At 56.5% G+C, this 19,573-nt stretch overlaps 1 protein-coding gene across 1 annotated transcript; it reads right to left on the bottom strand.

Annotated features, from left to right (window-relative positions):
• Positions 1-3,027: 3,027 nt before the first annotated feature.
• MATK (megakaryocyte-associated tyrosine kinase) lies at positions 3,028-11,095 on the bottom strand. Its single transcript, XM_055566655.1, has 13 exons — positions 10,855-11,095; positions 9,527-9,586; positions 9,047-9,160; positions 8,845-8,960; positions 8,537-8,756; positions 8,055-8,148; positions 6,110-6,175; positions 4,766-4,865; positions 4,600-4,684; positions 4,336-4,409; positions 4,026-4,221; positions 3,576-3,662; positions 3,028-3,470 (listed from the first exon to the last, which is right to left on the bottom strand). The coding sequence occupies exons 2-13, from the start codon at positions 9,533-9,535 to the stop codon at positions 3,231-3,233; spliced, it is 1,401 nt and encodes a 466-aa protein (XP_055422630.1). The 5' UTR covers positions 9,536-9,586; positions 10,855-11,095; the 3' UTR covers positions 3,028-3,230.
• Between the last annotated feature and the right edge of the window lie 8,478 nt (positions 11,096-19,573).

Below are 19,573 nucleotides of genomic sequence, written 5' to 3'. Positions count from 1 at the left end.
TACCCCGCGAGTCTCTCACAGGGACCCAATGAGCTGATGAAAGAGTACACGGATGGAGAGACACAGTGACTGGCCAACAGTGAGTGCTTAGTGAGCACTCACTAAATTAGCCACTGTTAACCCCTTTTGTTATCATCTGGTGTGAGAAAAAGAACCTCTCAGATTCACAGATGTCAAGGGGACTTGGGGAAGCTGAGGTCCCCAGAGGTGAAGGTAATTCCAGTTGGTTCCCCTGGGCACTATCCAGGGCAAAGGAGTATGGGGCATTTTAGCTGTGTTTTGAGGTATGAAGAGAAGCTCACTTTTCAGTCACTCAATAAACATTTAAGCACAATAAACGTTTGCGCTTACTGTACCCCAGGTACTGTTCACAGCAGGGAACAAAAAACACAGACACACTTCTTGGAGCTGGCATCCTGGTGGGGGAGACGGATAATCCATAACTATGTAAGTAAAATACAGCAGGTCAGGTGGTCAGAAACCTGGTGGGAAAACTCAAGCAGGGGAGGAAAGGTGGTTCTTTTAAGGAAGGTAAGCAGAATGGGAGATGGAGTGCAGGGTGTAAATTCTGGACACGATTGGGTGTGAAGAGGGTAGGAGCCTACTCCTTCTACTCCTCAGTAGAAGCCATGGAAGGTTGTGGAGCGTGAGAGGGGCACAGGTGGCATTTTGGATGAGTATTGTGGGCAAGATGGGAGGCCAGGAGGAGGCTAGAGGCCTGGTCAGGGCTAGATTTGGGGGGAGGGGGACAGGAGAGCAATCCTGGGGGGAAGGAGGACTTCCCTGGTGTCTAGTGGCTAAGACTCTGCACTCCCAATGCAGAGGGCCTGGGTTGGATCCCTGGTCAGGGAACTAGATCCCATATGCCTCAACTAAGACCCGGTGCAGCCAAATAAATAAAAACATTTTTAAAAGTTCTGGGGAGAGAAAGTCTGAGGAGGGAAGAAGACTGGTGAGCCCAGCCCCTGTCTGGGGACAAGTGGGTGATGGGACTGTCCCTCCAGCGGTGGCCTGAGAGCCAAGTAGGACCTTGGTGATACCCTGAGACTGGATGGTCACCCCCCTGCCCAATCCAAGGAGCTTGGGGGTGCTTTGGCCGGGGGTGCCCTGAAAACAGGAGGGGCCCTGGGGGTGACAGGGGGCAAAATGAGGCCCAGAAGGAGGACGGGAGGGATGGAGGGAGGGAGGTTGTCTCAGTGGAATGAGGCTGGAGACCCAGGCCTGTGGATGGACCAGAGTGAGCGCAAGAGGAAGCAGAGCTAAGTCCTTCCAGAAGGTTGGCTTTGTAGGGGGAAGACACACACAGAGATAGGGAGGCAGGTGCTCACACGTGCACGTGTGCCCAGTTGGACACTCACAGCACCGAGGTGCAGGCCCTGGAGTGCTGGCAGGGGCGAATGACCTCAGAGGAAGAGGGGGTCTGGGTGGGCAGCGGGCTCAGCACCCAAGGGGTCAGCCGAACAGGGAGGTTCCAGGAACTCTGAGTCCAGGCTGGAGGGGCAGTGAGTGAGGCCCCTCCAGGCCTCAGTGGCCCCGTCTTTGAGATGGGCTGGTGCATTGCGGCAGGGGGAGCCAGGTCTCAGGAGAGGGTGAGTGGGGGTGGGGGGAGGTAATCCCCCTAATTGCTTCATCACTTTAAAACGCTAATGAGCTGCTCTGTTCTCAGCCCCCAATTAGCTAATTGGCCCCAGTGGGTTAAGAGGTACAGGAGGGATCGGGGTGTTAGGCGCAGGGGCGAGGTGGGGCACTTTGGCGACTTAGCCAGCAGCTGCAGGCCCAGACGCTGTGTCAGCTTAGAGGGCTGGATTAGGGGTGGGCAGGGTGGCGTGGGGCTGCGGTGACAGGCGGCCTTCTCCAGCTGGATTGGGCTGGGGGGTGGGGTGGGCAGGCCACTCTCAGCCTCTCTGGACTCCCACCCTGCATTTCTCCCCCAGGAAGAATCACTAACCCCCTTCGGGTGCTGGTGGGGAAACTAAAGCCAGAGGGTGGGCGGGGTTCTGGGGGGCTGGTAATTGCAGGAGGCCAGTGTTACCTTGAGACGTATGAACAGCTCAACTCGGGCAGGGGTGGGCCAGTGGAGGTGGGAGGCCGTGCTGTGGCCTGTGATCCCTGCACCAGCTCAGGGGTTCCTGGGGTGGGGGGCACACCCCACAGGCCAGACACTCCTCTCCAGGCAACCTTGAAGCATCTGGGAGTTTCATCAGAGAGGGGGTAGTTGCCAGTCATGGTAACAGCTGAGCGCCAGCTGTGTGCACTCAGCCCTCGGGGTCCTCATGGCTCCCCCGGAAGACGCCTGATCACAGAGGAGGCTGCAGGGATGGGGTAGGGAGGGAGACCACCCTCCCAGTTTCCCTGGGACACCCCGGGTTTAGCACCAACACCCCCATCCCGGACACGCCCTCAGTTTGAGGTGCTGGCTCACGGTGAGCCCGGGCCACAGAGTGGTGGAGTCAGGATTCGAGCCTAGGGGTGCAAGCCGGGAGCCCCAGCCCCCGCTGGAGAATGGACAGGGCCCTGGGACAGGTCGTGCGGCTGGCTTTTCCCAGCAAGTGTTCCTCGGAGTCACTGGGTGAGGCTGTTGGGGGGGTTGACAGGTGGAGGACATAACTACCCTGGAGCGCCCCAGGAGGGGATGCTGCTGCCCTCGCAGCCCCGCTCCCCGCTCAGGGCTTCCATTTGCTCTCAAGGGGAAAGGCGGGGGTAGGAGAGGGTGCCAGGACAGGGGACTCAGACCTCCACGGCCCCTGGAACTCTCCCACGGTCCTTTGCACCCAGGACCCCAAGGGCTACAGCAGGAGTCGGGGGACGTGCAGGTGATGTCAAGTGGGTCCTCAGGTGGCTGTGACCCTGGCCTGGCTGGCATGCCCAGGAAAACATGTGCCCTCAGGGGCAGCAAGCTCCCAGCCAGGTGGCTGCCCTCAGTGGGCAGACCAGTGGGCAGGCAGATGGCCCCCAGGCTGAGTGATGGGCCCCAGGGCGGACACAAGGGGCAGCAGAGAGACACTCAGACACCCAGTTCTTGGAACCAGTCTTTATCCAGGCGCTAATCCTTCGCCTCCTGGGGTCGATGTGCCCATGGGCTTCCTGGAGCCCCCACCATGGGCCTGCCCCTGTGGTGTGAGCCGAGCAGGCAGCTCACCGGCCCTGCCCCTCTTCAGGCCTGGTTCACATCCCCACTCTGAGCTCCCCACTCTCTCAGTCCTCTGGGGCCCGAAGCCCCGCGGGCAGGGTCAGGGCTCCTGGCTGCGGGGCAGGGCGGGACCGTCCGTGTCCTGCCCCCCATTGGGGGCTGAAGCACCCGCGCTGCGTAGCTCCCGGGCCAGCTTCTCAGCCAGTTTGCGGAAGGGCGGCCGGCGAGTGGGTTCAGCCTCCCAGCAGCTGCCCATGAGGGCATGGATGGACCCAGGGCAGCCTTCGGGGGGCTCCATGCGGTACCCCTTCTCCACGGCCTCTGACACCTCCTTCAGCGACTGTGGGCAGAGGCCATTCCAGTGTGGGCTGGGGTTCAGGATCATGACCCCCTAGACTGGCAGGGGACCCAGCACCTCCCCGCCCGGCCCCCAGAACCTGCTCACCATCTTGGGGTATGGAGCCCGGCCGTATGAGAAGACCTCCCATAGCAGCACCCCAAAGCTCCAGACATCCGACTTGCTGGAGAACTTCTGTGGGGCCCGAGATCAGGGTGAGAGGGACCTCTCAGGGCTTCTGCTCCAGCCCCTGCTTCCTCCAGAAAGTCCCCCTGGGTTGACCTTCACTCTGTAGTCTCCTCCCAATAGACTCCTGCCCCTGAATCCTCCTACCCCTCAACCCAGATTCAGTGCAAAAACAAGGTGTTTCTTGCTCTCCCTCTCTGAGCCCAAGACTGTTGCAGAAACGAGGAGACAAAGGCTCAGGGGAACAATTAGTGGCCAAGGGCTTACAGGGGAGGTGGAGCCATTCCTTTGGAGGTTCAGAGGCCAGAGACATGGCCAGAGGCTCATAGTGGAGCTAGGGTTCCCAGGGCCCTGGGGCTAAGGGGGGCTTACCCCATGCTTGAGAGCCTCGGGTGCTGTCCACTTGACGGGCAGCCGGCTGGAGTCCAGCCCCTTCCGCTCGGCTTTGGCCAGGCCGAAGTCACTGACCTTGGCCACCAGGTCCTCCGAGATGAGGATGTTGCGGGCGGCCAGATCGCGGTGCACCAACTTCTTGCTCTCCAGGTATTCCATGCCCTCGGCCACGTGCCTGGGGGAGGGGGCGCCGGGCGAGGGGCTGGGACGCCCGGGCCAGACTCCCGAGGCCAGGCTCCTCCCTGCTCCATGCTTCGACTTCCCTGCCACCCCCTGGAGCCCCACTCACAGGGAAAACTGCAGGAGCTGCGGGGTGTTCACAAGCGCCCGGCCCCGCGTCCGTAGAAAATTCACCAAGTTACCCTGTGGGGGATGCAGGCAGGGTCTAGGAGTGCTGGAGGCTGCTCAGCCACCCCACCAGCACCCTACCTGACCCTCCGGTCCTGCCCCACTCCTAACCCCCACCCTCAGGTCCCGCCCCACTCCCATCCCACCCCAACCTCCAAGCCCTACTCCCACCACCTCCCCCCACCACCCTTGGGTCCTGCCCCACCTTGCTCACGTGCTCCATGACGATGTAGAGGCCCTGATGTAGGATCACACCCAGTAGACGCACCAGGTTCTTATGCTGCACCTTCCTGGGGGCAGGTGAGTGTGGGGTGAAGGTGGGGTGGGACTGTGGCCCTAGGGCACCCTCCCCTGCCACACCCAGGACTCACGTCATGACCGCTGTCTCGTCCAGGAAGGCCTGGGCTGTTACGTCACATTTGATATTCTTCACGGCCACCTTCTGCCCCAGGTACTCGCCCTGCAGGACAGCTGGGGGGCAGGCAGGGGTGGGAAGGGGCTCAGGACCCCACAGAGACAAGACAGACATGCACATATCCACTCACGTGAACCGTGGAAGAGGCCAATGCAGTGGCGGGTCCCCAGGCCTGGAAACCCCTCCCGGTAGGCTCCAGTTGTCATTCAGTTGCTCAGTCGTGTCTGACTCTGTGCGACCCCATGGACTGTAGCTCACCATACTCCTCTGTCCATGGGAGTCTCCAGGCAAGAATACTGGAGTGGGTTGCCATTTCCTCCTCCAGAGGTTCTTCCGGATGCGGGGATCGAACCCGTGTCTCTTACATTGGCACGTGGGTTCTTTACCACTGAGCCACCTGGGAAGCCAACAGGCTCCAGACCCCAGAGCAAAGATAATCACCTAAGCCAGGGGCCTGCAAACTGCAGCCCTTGAACCCAATCTAGTCCCCTCAAGGGTTTTTGCAAGGCCTGCAAGCTCAGAATGGGTTTTTACATTTTTAAATGGTTGGGAAAAAAAAAATCAAAAGAAGAAGACTATTTCATGACATGAAAATGATACAAAATTCAATTTCAGTGTCCATAAATACAGTTTTATTGGCACGTGGCCTTGGCTGTTTGTCTCCCTGAGGCCTGTGGCTGCTTTCCTGTAACAAGGGCAGAGCTGAGCAGACATGACAGAGAACAAGCGCACGCCAGCCCTTTCCAGAGAAGGTCCCGATGCAAGCCCTGGGACCTCCCAGGAGAATAACCTCAGGCTGTGGCCTCGACACAGAGGGTCCTGGGACTTCCCTGGTGGTCCAGTGGTTAGAACTCTGAGATTTCGCTGCTGAGGGCAAGGGTCCAATCCCTGGATGGGGAACTAAGATCCCACAAGCTGTGCAGAATGGCCAAATAATAATAATAATAATAACAACACATAAATTTTAAACATTTGGGATTTCCTTGGTGGTCCAGTGGTTAAGACTCCGTGCTACCAATGCAGGTTCGATCCCTGGTCGGGAAGATAAGATCCTACCGGCTGCACAGCCAAAATACAAATAATAATAAAACAAGTGTGCAAGGGTGCAGGGGGTGTGAAGGACTCACTCACGCCCACTGGGTACCTCACCACCTCTCTCCTCATCCTGGCTGTCATGAACCTCCTTCCATAGAGAGGAGCCCTTGTGGCCTCAGTTGCATGGTAAGTAGGTATCAAACGTGGGTGTCAATTCATCTCTGGGAGCCCCCCCCCCTCAGCCCCTACGAGGTCCCCTGCTCACCTCCAAACTCTCCCTCTCCGATCTGCGCTCCCAACGTCAAATGCTGCAGGTTCAGTAACCAGCCGGCTGTAGAGGGGGACCCAGTGAGAGGGCGGCCAGCGGCTCCACTTGACAGGAGGCCAGGCCCCGTCTGGTCTCCCATAGCAGTGGCCGTGGCCGCGTCTGAGGCACCACACTCCTGGCACCAGTTATGGGGCTGGGAGTGGTGGTGAAAGCCACAGGGCCCACCTGTCAGGGCCCTTCTCTCTTCTACCTGGAGACTGTGTCCTTCCAAGGGCCCTGCAGAATCTTCCTTTATGGTGCTTTCCCTCTGCCCTACTCTCTCCACCAGGGATACACAGACCAAAATATACAACAGATACTGGGAAAGTTTCCAGAACTTCTGGTTAAGGTTCTGGAACATTCTTAGAATATTCCAGCACTCTAAGTCATCATTTTGGGACTCCCCCGGTGGTCCAGTGGCTAAGACTCCATGCTTCTAATGCAGGGGGCCCCGGGTTCGATCCCTGGGCAGGGAACTAGATCCCACGTGCCACAGTAAGACCTGAAAGTGTTAGTCACTCAGTTGTATCTGATTCTCTGCGATCCCATGGACGGTAGTCCTCCAGGTTCCTCTGTCCATGGGATTCTCCAGGCAAGAACACTGAAGTGGGATGCCATTCCCTTATCCAGGGGATATTCCCGACCCAGGGATCGAACCTGGGTCTCCCACACTGAGGGCAGATTCTTTACCATCAGGAAAGGTGGTAAGTGAAGAGCTTCCCTGTCGCTTAGATGGTAAAGAATCTGCCCGCAATGCGGGAGACCCACGTTCGATCCCTGGGTCGAGAAGATCTCCCGGAAAAGGGAATGGCAACCCACTCCAGTATTCTTGCCTGGAGAATCCCGTGAACAGAGGAGCCTGGCGGCTACCGTCCATGTGGTTGCAAAGAGTTGGACACGACTGAGTGAATAACACTATAAGGTGGTAAGTAAGACCCAGTGCAGTCAAATAAATAAAAATAAATATTTTAAGTCATCATCTTTGTGCTAGCCTCCCTGATCTTTCTGATAAGCACACCTGTGTTCTCCCACCCCCTGCATTGTCCTCTGACAGGCTCTGTAGGTCTCCTCCTCTTCCCCAACAAATCCCCTCTTAAAATCACCAGCCCTTGAATACGATCAGGCACAGTGACACCAGCCTCCACCTGGGTGTCATCCCCAAGACATTTCCAAGAAGACAGCCACGATCACCAGGTTCAAAGAGGGATGGCCAGGGCAGGGTGCGCTTGCTCTAAATCTGGGAGATCTCACTACTCAAGGGCGGCAAAAGCATTTCAGGTGAGGGGAACAGAATGCACAACAGTCTGGAGGCATGAGGGTAAGTGCAGAGTCACACAACCCCAGGGGCATGTGGAAAAGAAGGGCCTCGTAGATGAAGCAGGAAAGATAGCTCAGCCACAAGGGAAGGTTCTAGAAGGCAGTGGAGCTGCCTGGCCTCCCCCCTTTAGACACGGGAGTGATGTGGGTGGATTTTTACATAGAAAGTTGCCTCCGAGGCCACAGGGTTTGGGAGGAAGGGGTCTCCCCGCTCAGGAAGGAGGTGGTCTGATAGGAAGGTCCAAGGCTGGGCCAGGGAGGGGCCAGATTTAAACTAGTGTTAATAGAACTTGGCCAAGGAGGGGTTGTGGGAGGGTGGGGGGCCGGGGGCAGGGTGGCATCGAGGATCTGCCCAGGGTTTCTTACTCAGGTGAAGGATGATGAAACAAAGGGAGCAGCTGGTGTGGGAAATAAATGGATAGTGTGCTGATGGGTGTGTGCAGGTGTGCCCCACCCAGCCCAAGGGCACCCAGGTCTTCCGCCTGCAGAGACTGGCACTGTGACCTACTCAGGTGAGGCAGCCTTGGCTGTGTGCCCTGCCTCCCCAGGCCAGGCCAACTCAGGAGGGAAGGGTGGGGCCCCTTACCCTTGGCCAGCTCCTCCTCTGCCGACTTGGTGCCTTGCTTTCTCTTCGGTCTCACGAGTTTCGTGCAGATGGCCCCCTGGTCCTTGCTGTAATACTGCAGGGGGTAGGGCAGGGCAGAGGCAGCCGTGAGTGTGACCTCCCACATCCAGTGAGGCCCTGCCTCCCATCCCCTTCCCAGGGGGTTCTCCAGAGGGGTGGGCAGGCGCTGAGGAGGAGGAGAGGGGGTGGGTTCCCACAGGACTCTCTAGGCTGGTTTCCATGGAAACAGGAGGATGAGGGTGTGTGTCTTGGGACTGGTGTCAAATTGGAGGTTCCTGGGTGTCCCTGGAGATGGGGGGACGTGGAGGACTCAAACTGTCTGTAGGGTCAGTGGTCCAGGGAGCAGCGCCTCCTTGTCCACACTGGGGAGCATGAGCCTCTGGTGGGGGGTCCCATGCCTGGCCTCCCTACGTCTCTGCATTAGGGGGGCTGGGCAGCCGCACCTCCACCATATCCATGAGGTTGCAGAAGCAGACCTCCTCGTCGATGGTCAGGTGGCCGTCGCGGTGCAGCACGCGGTAGTGGATGACGTCGCGCCCGAAGCTCACGCACAGCACGTAGTCACCCGGGTGCCGTGCGGACTCCCGCACCAAGAACAGCCCGTCCTCAGGCGGCTGCAGCTGCTGCACTGCCTCCTGGCCCGAGATCTTCCCGTGGAACCACCTGCGGCCGGTGGAAGGGCGGGCTGGGCGGGACTGGCCGGGCCCTGCTGACCCCACCCGCGTCCCGAGGGCGCTTCCCCACGACTTACGGCATGAGGCTGAGCTTGGGGTCCGCTGAGAGGGCCTCGCGCTCCCGCAGCGCCCCAGCCGCCAGCAGCCCCTCCTGCCCGCTGGCGTGGTGCTTGGCACGGTACCAGCTCTTGTTCTGCCGGGAGGGAGCCAGGGGTTGGTGGGAGGAGATGTTTCCTGGAGGAGCACCCCCTCTCTCCAAGCACATTCCCCCCTACTCACTTCGCAGGCCTCAAGGATGGTGACCACGTCGCCCTTGCAGAAGGCCAGCTCCCCGGGTTTGGGGCGCGTGTGCTCACACTTGGTGATGCACTGGGTACCGGGGGCCCAGCGCCTCTGGTGGGTAGTGGCGAGAGGAGGAAAGGGGCCATGAGATGGAGAGATGCTAGGGGTGGGGAGTGGGGCCCAAAGGAGAGAGAAAGACTGTATTGAGGCAGAGACCCAGAACAGAACACAGGAGAGAGGAGATGGCGGGGGGGGGGGGGGGGGGTGCGCGCAGAGCACCCAGTAGAGGAAACAGAGTCACAAACAGAGGGACCCCCGGGGCAGAAGATGGGAGGAAAGAGTGGGAAAAAACACCAAGTGACAGAAAAAGACCTGTGGACACTGCCTAAGGGGACAGGGGTCAGATGGCCCCCACCCCCCCTCCAGCCCTGTGGAGCGGAGGGGCCTAGGCCCAGGCACCCAGTTGGGAGTACTCACCGTCGGCATCCTGGCTGAGATGGGTGAGGGGTGCCAGGCGTGGAGGAAGCGAGGGCTTCCCTGGGGAGGGGCAGAGACCAGCTGGAGAGCTCAAGATTCAAGCCAGGCTGGGGGCCCAGGGGCCATGACTACTGCTTCCAGCCTGGACCAGGTGGAGGCGACAGTCGGGCAGCCTCCCCCCCACCCCCAGGGGTTGTGGGGGGCCCAAGGTGCTGGCTCCCCAAGCCCCTTAGGGGAGGTGGTCTTTCCCTGGGAGAGCTCCTTAGCATGGAGCCTGGCTGCGCCGTCATCCCCAAAGGGAAACAGAGGCACAGGGCAGGCTCAGAGTGAGTGGCCAGGGGCTGGCTCAGGCCCCAGCAGTCCACACTGGGGTGCTTGGAGCCACTAAACGTGGGGCGCTTGGAGCCACTAAACAGAGCCTGGTTCTTCCTCTTTTCTGGTAAAGTAGGCAGGGGTACATGAGGAAACAGAGGATGATTCAAGGTCATTCCCAAGAATCTCTGACCCTGGCGGGGGTGAGGCCGGGCAGTGCCGCCCTGCTGGGCTCCTCTGGCTGCCGGCTGGGTCTCTGATCCGCGCCCCCCCCCCCCACCGCCCCCGCCCTCACTTCCCAACCGAGGACAGAAACAAAGTCCCGCACTGTTGCTGGGGTGGGGGCATTTCTGTCCCCTGCTTTCCCCATGGATCCCACCAGGTGGCGGGAGCAGTGGGACAGGTGGGGAGGAGTGAGTCTCCACCCCAGAAATCCCCAGCCCTCTGTGTACTCACACGCATACTGATCCATGTACACACGAGAACACACAGAAACACACAGGGCTTGGACACAGGTGGACACAGGTACCCACAGGCACGCGGGTATGCAAGCAAAAGCAGTTTCTCCTAGAGACAGTTGTGCACACACGTCTCACGTGTGAACACACGCACAGACATTCGGAAACGTGTGTGCCGCGCCCCCCCCCCCCAACCCACACTTGAACACCTGGGAGCCACACGCTGGGCCACCCGGGCACGCAGGGCTACACGCAGGGCCGCGCACACGCAGCGCAAGACACGCGCGCACATCCCTCCACGTGGACGCGCGGATACACACACCCAGGGGTTGCAGACGCGCATACCCGCACCCACAAAAATACCACCCCACCCGACTCCTGGGCGCATCCAACCATACCCGCCCCAGCCGCGTACCGGCCGCACGCCCCGGAAGCGCGCGCTCGCTCTCGAACACTGGCCCCTCCTGCGCTCGCCCAGCATCCCCCCCAACCCGCTAGCCCTTGGGGCCCCCCCACTGTCCTACGGTCTTTCCCCACTATCCCCTCCAGCGCCCTCACCTGTTCAGGGGTCGCCCCTGGGCTGCACTCCGTGCCTGCCCCCAGGAGGGCCCCCGCGCGCCGGTTGCGCACCCCGAGGCGGCCCCGGTTGCAGAACTTGGAGCAAGTTGCTGCGTTTCCTCATTTTGGGTTGGGGGAGGGCTGGAAGCGGGGTTGGGGGAGCGGGAGGCGCGGCAGCTTGAGCGGCCCCCGCGGGTCCTAGCGCCGGCCGTACTGCGGTGTGCTCCGCGCGCCGCCGCCACCGGCGGCCCCTCCTCGCCCCGCCTCCGGGGCCCCCGGCACCTCCCGCGCGGTGCTCTCGAGCTCCACGCCACTTCCCGGCCTGGCGCCGCGGGGCGCGCAACCCGCGCGTTCCGGTAATCCACGCCTCCCGGAGAGAGGACAGCCGGCACAGGGAGGGGAAGGAGAGAGCTTCCCGTCCGGGCAGGTAAGCAAGTCTCAGAGTCCAGACAACACAGTGGACCCTTCTGACTCCAACGCCCTCAGCCAACTCTAACAAGAGTCTCATTTCAGTACCTGGCCCTAGGAAAGAGCTGTTGGTGCCCGGCACAAAGAAAGCCCTCAAAATGTCAACCACCATGAATATTCTTATCATCATCCTTGAAATTAAGGGAGAATTGAGAGTAAAGGGAAAAACTTCACCTGGAACTGGAGGCCTCCTGGCAGAGCAACACAGGGCCTCCCCACGGCCAGCCCAGCTCATGCCTCAGTTTCCTCCTCTGTAGGGTCAGGCAGTACCAGCTTCCGGCTCAGAAGGGAGTTCTGTGAGCATCTGAAGGCCTGGGGTCCCAGCCCTCGCCTTTCCTCTGTGAGCTCACTTCGAATACTTTCTAATGGATGAGTGGATGAGTCTGTGAGGACAAGGATGAAGCTGACCTTAGGAGGGTGATGCTCCAAGATGCCCAGAATTCAATTTTCTGGTACCCCCAAAGTCTAAGTGTCTGTGCACCAAGATGTCATGTGATTTCTGGGAATAGAGACCCAATGAAAAGAATTAGGGGCTTCCCCAATGGCTCAGAGGATAAATAATCTGCCTGCAAAGCAGGAGACACAGGAGAAGTGGGTTCAATACCTGGGTCAGGAAGATTCCCTGGAGGAGGAAGTAGCAACCCCCTCCAGTATTCTTGCCTGAAAAATCCCAGGGACAGAGGAGCCTGATGGGCTACAGTTCATGGGGTGGCAAAGAGTTGGATACGACGAGCAGCTAAGCACAAGACAAGAATTGGAGATATTCAATATCATGCAATATTATGCACCAAAAACTAGGAAACTGTGTATAAGAAAATGCTAAAATCTCCGGTTGTCAGAAACAACCACCACTTACCAGAATGTGATAGAAAACAAACTGTGTGATCCCATACAGGTCATACAGGAAGCATCGTGTCCAAGGGGAACAGTCCAGCAGGGGCCCCCCGAACCTGCAAAAGGTTATTCCCAGTGGAGGAAGCAGGCAGGAGGGGAGCGAGAGAGGGGGGTCTTTCTCTGTGGTGGTGTAATGTACTAATACTGGCAGTGTTTGCCGGGAGGTTTCCTGCTCATCCGGCTCTCTGGGCTCATCTGGGCTCCGTGGATCTGACTGTGGGATTGTCCCAGGTGCCCCCCAGCCCCAACTTCCCAGCCACGGGCACTGCTCTGGACCAAGGGGCTGGGGACCCTGCAGCTGGCATTCAGCAGGGTCACTGGGGGCCAACCGTATATGGCAAACCATCAGCACTTGCCCAGAATAGCAGCACAGCGTCAAAGTGGCCACAGCGGAAATCCAGCAGCACTGTTAGAGTCACACCAGCCGCTGCGGCAGGCCCGGAGCACGAGGGAGGGCTGCCTGCTCTCCTCAGCACGGCCTGTGCTTACGACTTCCCCAGTGCCCTGGCACCCCTTGGAGCCTTTCTCCTTGATGCCACCAGAGAGATGGGAGGAGGTTGAATGGGTTTGCTATCTCCCTCTGCAAAATCGTGACACTTTGTGTCTAAGAAACATCTCCATCCTCCCCTGGACAGGGTCCTTGTCCCACGCTCTGTGAGATGGCCCTACCAGAGAAACCAGCGTTGCTGAGACTGGAGAAGGAGAGTCTTGAGCAAACAGCATCAAGTGCCCTTATCAACAAGGGCTGGCCTGGGAAGGGGAGGCCCCCATGGCATGGGCATGGGGCAGGGGGTAGTGCCTGTCTCTAGGGGGACAGATTTGAGTCCATGGTTTATGTGGGTCAGAGCTACATAAGGGGTGAGTTCCCTATCCCTGGAGGCATTCAAGAATTGACCACTTTGAATCACAAAGATGTTCTTCCAGTCCCCAGGGTGGCCATACCAGTGTCTCCTGCCTCCTGCCTTCTACCTGCCTGAAGCCAGTGGGTAGCCACATCACGGATCGCGGGGTCCTCACCCTCCAGGTTCCAGTCCTGTCGACTTGATTCCAGAAATTCTCTGGCCCCCCTCCCCGACCCAGGCAAGCCCTGTGGCCCAGGCTGGTGACACAGAAGCCCCCTCACTGCTCCTTTGGCTCCTCCAGGTTTCCTCCTTGTAGTCCTCCACCTTCTACTGCACAGATAAGGGATGGACATGTGACTGTGGCCCTCCTTTGCTCCATACCCCTCTGGAACTCCCCATTGCCTGAGGGCAGAGCCTAAAGCGCTCAATCTGCGTTCAGGGCTCTTGTGTTCCACCTCCAGCTGGCCTCCCAGGTCTCACCTTCTCCCACCAAGTACCTAGCAGTTTGGCAGCACTGAACCGCAGGAGTTGGCAAGCATCTGTCTCCACTGTCCTCTCTGCCTGGAATGTCCTTGCCTTTGTCTGGCTGGCACCCCCAGTTCTCTCCATCTTTACAATGCCCTCTTATGTCCCCACTTGTCTCAGAGCAAGACCCCAACCCACTTGCATGCCCTGAAAGCACATAGCACTAGCCCTCTCTCCTCGCTGTGATGGGCGTGGACCTGACCATGGTGACTGAGCCCATCAGCCTGCCTGAGAAGGAACCAGCCCAGGGGAAGCAGAGAGAGAGACTGACTCCCTCAGGAAGAATTAAAATGCTTGGATCCAGCCATGCCTGGAGTTTATGCTATGCCTCGTGTTGGAAGCTGGTCTTTGCTTTTTGGAGGCTTCAGACTGACTCAATGGTTTGAGCAAACTTTGGGAGATGGTGAAGGACAGGGAAGCCTGACGGGCTGCAGTCCATGGGGTTGCAAAGAGTCAGGCATGAGCGACTGAACAACAAATATGGAAAATGGGACCAGAAGTTGGGTGTTGAGATGAATGGATTCTATGATGTGGAACTGGTGAGTCAGATTGGGTTGCCTTAAACCCAGCTAGAGAAGAAGGAACTCTTGGGTGTTCCCTTCCATGAGCTGCTAAATATACCTTCCACCCACCGGGTCAGGTGGCGCTGACTTTCCTTGCTCACCACAGAGAAGCCCTGATGGACCCACCCTGTCCCACTCTGAAGGCTTTTCTTTTCCTCGTCCAAATCTCGCTGTTCTTCACCTTTCTCTTCTTTCTATTTTCAGAGTTGTAGTTTGGCTACCCCTCCCATCAACAACCTCAGATATGCAGATTATACCACTCTAATGGCAGAAAGTGGGGAGGAACTAAAGAGCCTCTTGATGAGAGTGAAAGAGGAGAGTGAAGAAGCTGGCTTAAAACGCAACATTCAAAAAACTAAGATGATGGCATCTGGTCCCATCACTTCATGGCAAATAGTTGGGGAAACAATGGAAACAGTGATAGACTCTATTTTCCTGGGCTCCAAAATCACTGCAGATGGTGACTGCAGCCACGAAATTAAAAGACGCTTCCTCCTTGGAAGAAAAACTATGACAAACCTAGACCTGTATTAAAAAGCAGAGACATCACTTTGCTGACAAAGGTCTATCTAGTCAAAACTATGGTTGTTCCAGTAGTCATGTATAGATGTGAGAGGTGGACCATAAAGAAGGCTGAGCGCTGAAAAGTTGATGCTTTCAAATTGTGGTTCTGGAGAAGACTCTTGAGAGGCCCTTGGACTGCAAGGAGAGCGAACCAGTCAATCCTAAAGGAAATCAATCCTGAATATTCATTGGAAGGACTGATGCTGGAGCTCCAATACGTTGGCCACCTGATAAGAGCCGGCTCATTGGGAAAGACCCTGATGCTGGGAAAGATTGAGGGCAGGAGAAGGGGAGACAGAGGATGAGATGGTTGGATATCACAGACTCAAAGGACATGACTTTGAAAAAACTCCAGGAGATGGTGAAGGACAGGGAAGCCTGGCGTGAGGCAGTCCATGGGGTTGCAAAGAGTCAGACATGACTGAGCGACTGAACAACAACAACAATGAACACCGTAGGTCATTTACAGGCACTTCATGTCACACACCAGTTGGGATTACGGTCAGCTCCACCAAGGTGAGGCACTGGTCTCCTCTTCCTCAAAACTCCCAGGCTTGCTCCCACCTCAGGGCCTTTGCATTCCTGGGCCTCCTGCCTGGGACACTTCCCCAGGTGTACCCCGCCTTCCAGAACCCCACAGAATATTTCAGCCCGCTGACACTTCACACCCGCTTCCCCTGAAGCCCTGTAGAACCAGCACGGGCAGAAGGAACATAGACCCTACCGCATCTTGTTTACTGGCTGCGTCTTCTCTAGAACATCAGCCCCCTGAAGGCAGAGCTTTTAGATGATGTCCTTCACTGCTGTGGCCTCGGTACCTGATTCAGAGGAGGTGCTCAGAACTCACTTAAAAAAATATTTAATTATTTTTGGCTGTGCTGGGTCTTCGATGCTGTGTGTGGGCTTTCTCTGGTTGCAGCGAGTGGGGCTACTCTTTGTGGTGGTGCGAGGCCTTCTCACTGAGGTGCCTCCTCTTGTTGCGGAGCACAGGCTCTAGGGTGCCCGGGCTTCAGTGGTTGTGGCTCACGGGCTTAGTTGCTCCACACCATGTGGGAACTTCCCAGATCAGGGATCGGACCTGTGTCCCCTGCATTGGCAGGCAGATTCTTAACGACTAGACCACCAGGGAAGTCCCAAAATGTACTTTTAAAGCCAGTGAATACTGGGGAGAGACGAGCTAGTGAGCAGTGCCTGTTACTTGTGAGGTGAGTGCTCTTATCGGACCCATTTTGCAGACAAGAAAGCTGAGGCTCAGAGGGTGCTCAGTCATGTCAGACTCTTTTGCGACCCCATGGACTGTAGCCTGCTAGACTCCTCTGTCCATGGGATTCTCTAGGCAAGACTACTGGAGTGGGTTGCCATGCTCTTCTCCAAGAGAGCTTTTCCACCCACATCTCCTATGTGTTCTGCATTGCAGGTGGATTCTTTACCCATTGAGCCACCTGGGAAGCCCACCCTGGGACATGGGAGCTTTGAACGCAGGCCAATCCAGCTCCAGGACCCACACACTGACTGCCCAGCAAGGTGTGGGGCACATGGTAGATCCCCCAAATAGAATGAACCTATAAGAGCTCCCTGAATGTGGAGGGCCAGCTGCTGCCAGATGTGGGGACGGCTGAGTTGCTGGGTCCCCAGCTGATCTGCAGCTGGAGCACACACCGGCTCAAACTGCCCCAGTTAGCACACCTTTAAATTTAGCTTTCTCTCCCTGCCAGGGGACATGGGGATTCAGCACGGGAACGCTCCCTTCTTTCGAGGAAAAATGCTTTGCAGCTGGAATGCAGGCCACTGGGCCACTCCTGCCTAGTCCAAGGAAGGGCCTCTCAGGCAGTGTACTCTGGGTGCCAGGGTGAGCTTTAGGCAGATCTGCCTTTAATGGGAGAGGCTCCCTGCTCTTCCCCAGTCCCATGTCCCATCTTCCTGGTACCAGAAGTGGAGCCGGGCGCCTCATTTCCCAGCCATGCTTATGGGTTCAATATGTGTAGCCTGGGTCCAGATCACTTCCTGGCTTAACATCTCCCCTGGGGATGTCCCTGGTGCCCAGTGGTTAAGAACCTGCCTTACAGTGGAGGAGATGCAGGTTTGATCCCTGGTTGGGGAACTAAGAGCCCACATGCCATGGAACAACTAAGCCCTCCCTTGTACTGCAACTACTGAGCTTACTCGCCACAACTAGAGAGTCCATGCACCACAACAAAGGTATCTGCATGACGCAGTGAAGATCCCACGTGTCACAGCTAAGACCGATGCAGCCAAACAAACCAAAAACCTCCCGGGTGCCTGCTGTGCTCATAAAACCCAGCTCCTGGCTATGGCTTGGTGGGGCCGCTGTCACCTCTGCTCGCATCTCTCTCCTGTTCCTCAGATGATCTGGCACTGTCCAGCCCCAGGGCCTTTGCACATGCCACTTTCTCCTCCTAGCACGTGCTCCCCCAAGCTCTTCGCAAGGCAGGCTCCTTCTTAGCACTTCCAGCAACGTCTCCGAGACCCTTCCGGACCACCCAGAGGGGCCGCCCACCATCCAAGCCTGATTACTGCCTGTCACCCTGTCTCACTTGCTCTTGTCAGTTACCTGGGATCTGCCTTGCTCTCCTTGATGGAGCATAGGCTCTGTGAGCAAGGGCAGAGGCTGGCTGTGGCCTGGGCAATCATTTATCTCTGGAGCCTGGCATGGGGTAGGCTCTCCCAGCACAAAAGAACACAGAATCATGCAAGAGGGTAAACTTAGAGGACGAGCAGGTGACCCACAAGGTACCCGGAGACTTGCCCCTGCTCTAGGATCCCACCTTGATCCTCCCCATCCTGTCCCACACCCTCGTGCTCTAACGCAGGAGTCAGCAAACTCTCCATCAAGGGCCACGTGTCTTTTCTTCTTTTTCACTATGTATATTTTTTGGTTGCACTGGGTCTTAGTTGCAGCCTGTGGGCTCTGGTTCCCTGACCAGGGTTCAAACCTGGGCCCTCTGCATTGGGAGCCCTGAGTCTTAGCCACTGGACCACCAGGGAAATCCCAAGAGCTGCAAGTCTCAACTACTCATTTCTGCCGCGGTGGCACGGAAGCCGCCTTAGAGAGAGAACACAAGGGAAAGAGAACAGGTATGGCTGCCTTCCAATGAAATGTTACTTATGGACGCTGAAATTTCAGCTTCATGTACTATTCACGCATCATGCAATATGGCTTTCTCCCCAGCCATTTAAAAATGTAAAGAACCATTTTTAGCTCCCGGGATGCACAAAATCAAACGATGCACGCTAGATGGTGGGTAAGTGGGCTGTGGTTTGCTGACCTGTGGTCTCTCTGTGTCTTTATTTTCTTATAATGTAGGCACATTTTCTAATCTATTTGATCTTATAAGTGCACTCCTCATCAATTAAATTGAATGTGGAGACTTTCCTGGTGGTCCAGGGGCTAAGACTTGGGGCTCACAATGCAGGGGGCCCAGGTTCCATCCCTGGTCAGGGAACTAGACCTCATATGCCAGTAAAGTAATACCCCAGTGCAGCCAAGTAAATAAATATTTAAAAGAAAAAAAATGAAATATGTTGCTGTTCATGGCACACAGGAAGTTCTCAAGTGCTTTCCAAACCACATAAAGCTCCTCGACTCAGCAATGGGCCCCTCGAGTGTATGTGTGTTTTCTTCTTGTCAAAATTAATAGTAGCAATATTTGTAGAACCTTTGGCTCTGCTGAAGACTGTACAAAGCTTAGGAAAAACTGTTTTAAACAAAGCACCATGTGTCTCACTCCTTAGTGGTTTACACATCTCTGGATTTATCATTGGAACGTTTGTTGTCCATTGATCTCAGGAACAGACTTAACTCTATGAGGCATATTTCTTTCTCCAAAGTTCTCAAAGGTATCACGACTTTTGCTTAAATGAATATTCAGTGCTTATATTATATGAAACTTTTGCTCACAGTGCAACAGTGCCCACTAAGGAACACTTTTATTTTGTGGGACTTGCTCTTTGCTCTTCCTGGAGTTAGCAATTGCCTTTGTTTTGTATGTCTGTGACTCTGTCTCCCCGAGCTCCTCGAGTGGAACTAACTACCCCAAACAGGAGCAGCTGTTGCTGGTTGTGCTTCTGACCCCTCCTTCTTTAGCACCCAGGATTCCTGAGATGTAGCTCCAGTTTCTTGGGTCCAAGTCTCCTGTTTATTGGTTTGTGCCTTTGTTTTAGAAATTCATACGCCCCGGGCATTCCCAGAGAAAGTGTTTTCCTTCACTCTCCTGTGTGATCGGTGGTCTGACTGAGGACAAGTGCTCTGGGTACACAGTCGCTTGCCTCAGGTCTTTCGGCTTCCAGTCTTGGACAGCTAAACAATCTGAACTGTTCTGCTTCCTCATTTTCTGCTTGTCACTTTTTTTTCCCTCCTCGTTTCTCTGGAAGCTTGTAGAATCTTCTCTGTCTTCTTTTCTTTTTGTTGTTCAGTCACTCAGTTGTGTCTGACTCTTTGTGACCCCATGGACTACAGCATGCCAGGCTTCCCTGTCCTTCACCAGTTTCTGGAGTTTGCTCAGACTCACGTCCACTGAGTTGGTGATGCCATCCAACCATCTCGTCCTCTATCGCCTCTTCTCCTGCCCTCAATCTTTCTCAGCTTCAGGGTCTTTTCCAATGAGTTGGCTCTTCGCATCATGTGGCCAAAGGATTGGAACTTCAGCTTAAGCATCAGTCCTTCCAATGAATATTCAGGGTTGATTTCCTTTAGGATTGACTGGTTTGATCTCCTTGCTGTCCATGGGGACTCAAGAGTCTTCTCCAGCATCATGGTTCAAAAATATCAGTTCTTTGGCCCTCAGCCTTTTTTATGGTCCAACCCTCACATCCATACATGACTACTGGAAAAACCATAGCCTT

This window comes from Bubalus kerabau, chromosome 1, assembly GCF_029407905.1.
Source record: "Bubalus kerabau isolate K-KA32 ecotype Philippines breed swamp buffalo chromosome 1, PCC_UOA_SB_1v2, whole genome shotgun sequence".
Taxonomy (NCBI): Eukaryota; Metazoa; Chordata; class Mammalia; order Artiodactyla; family Bovidae; genus Bubalus; species Bubalus kerabau.
This window is presented reverse-complemented; position numbering and strand designations above follow the sequence as displayed.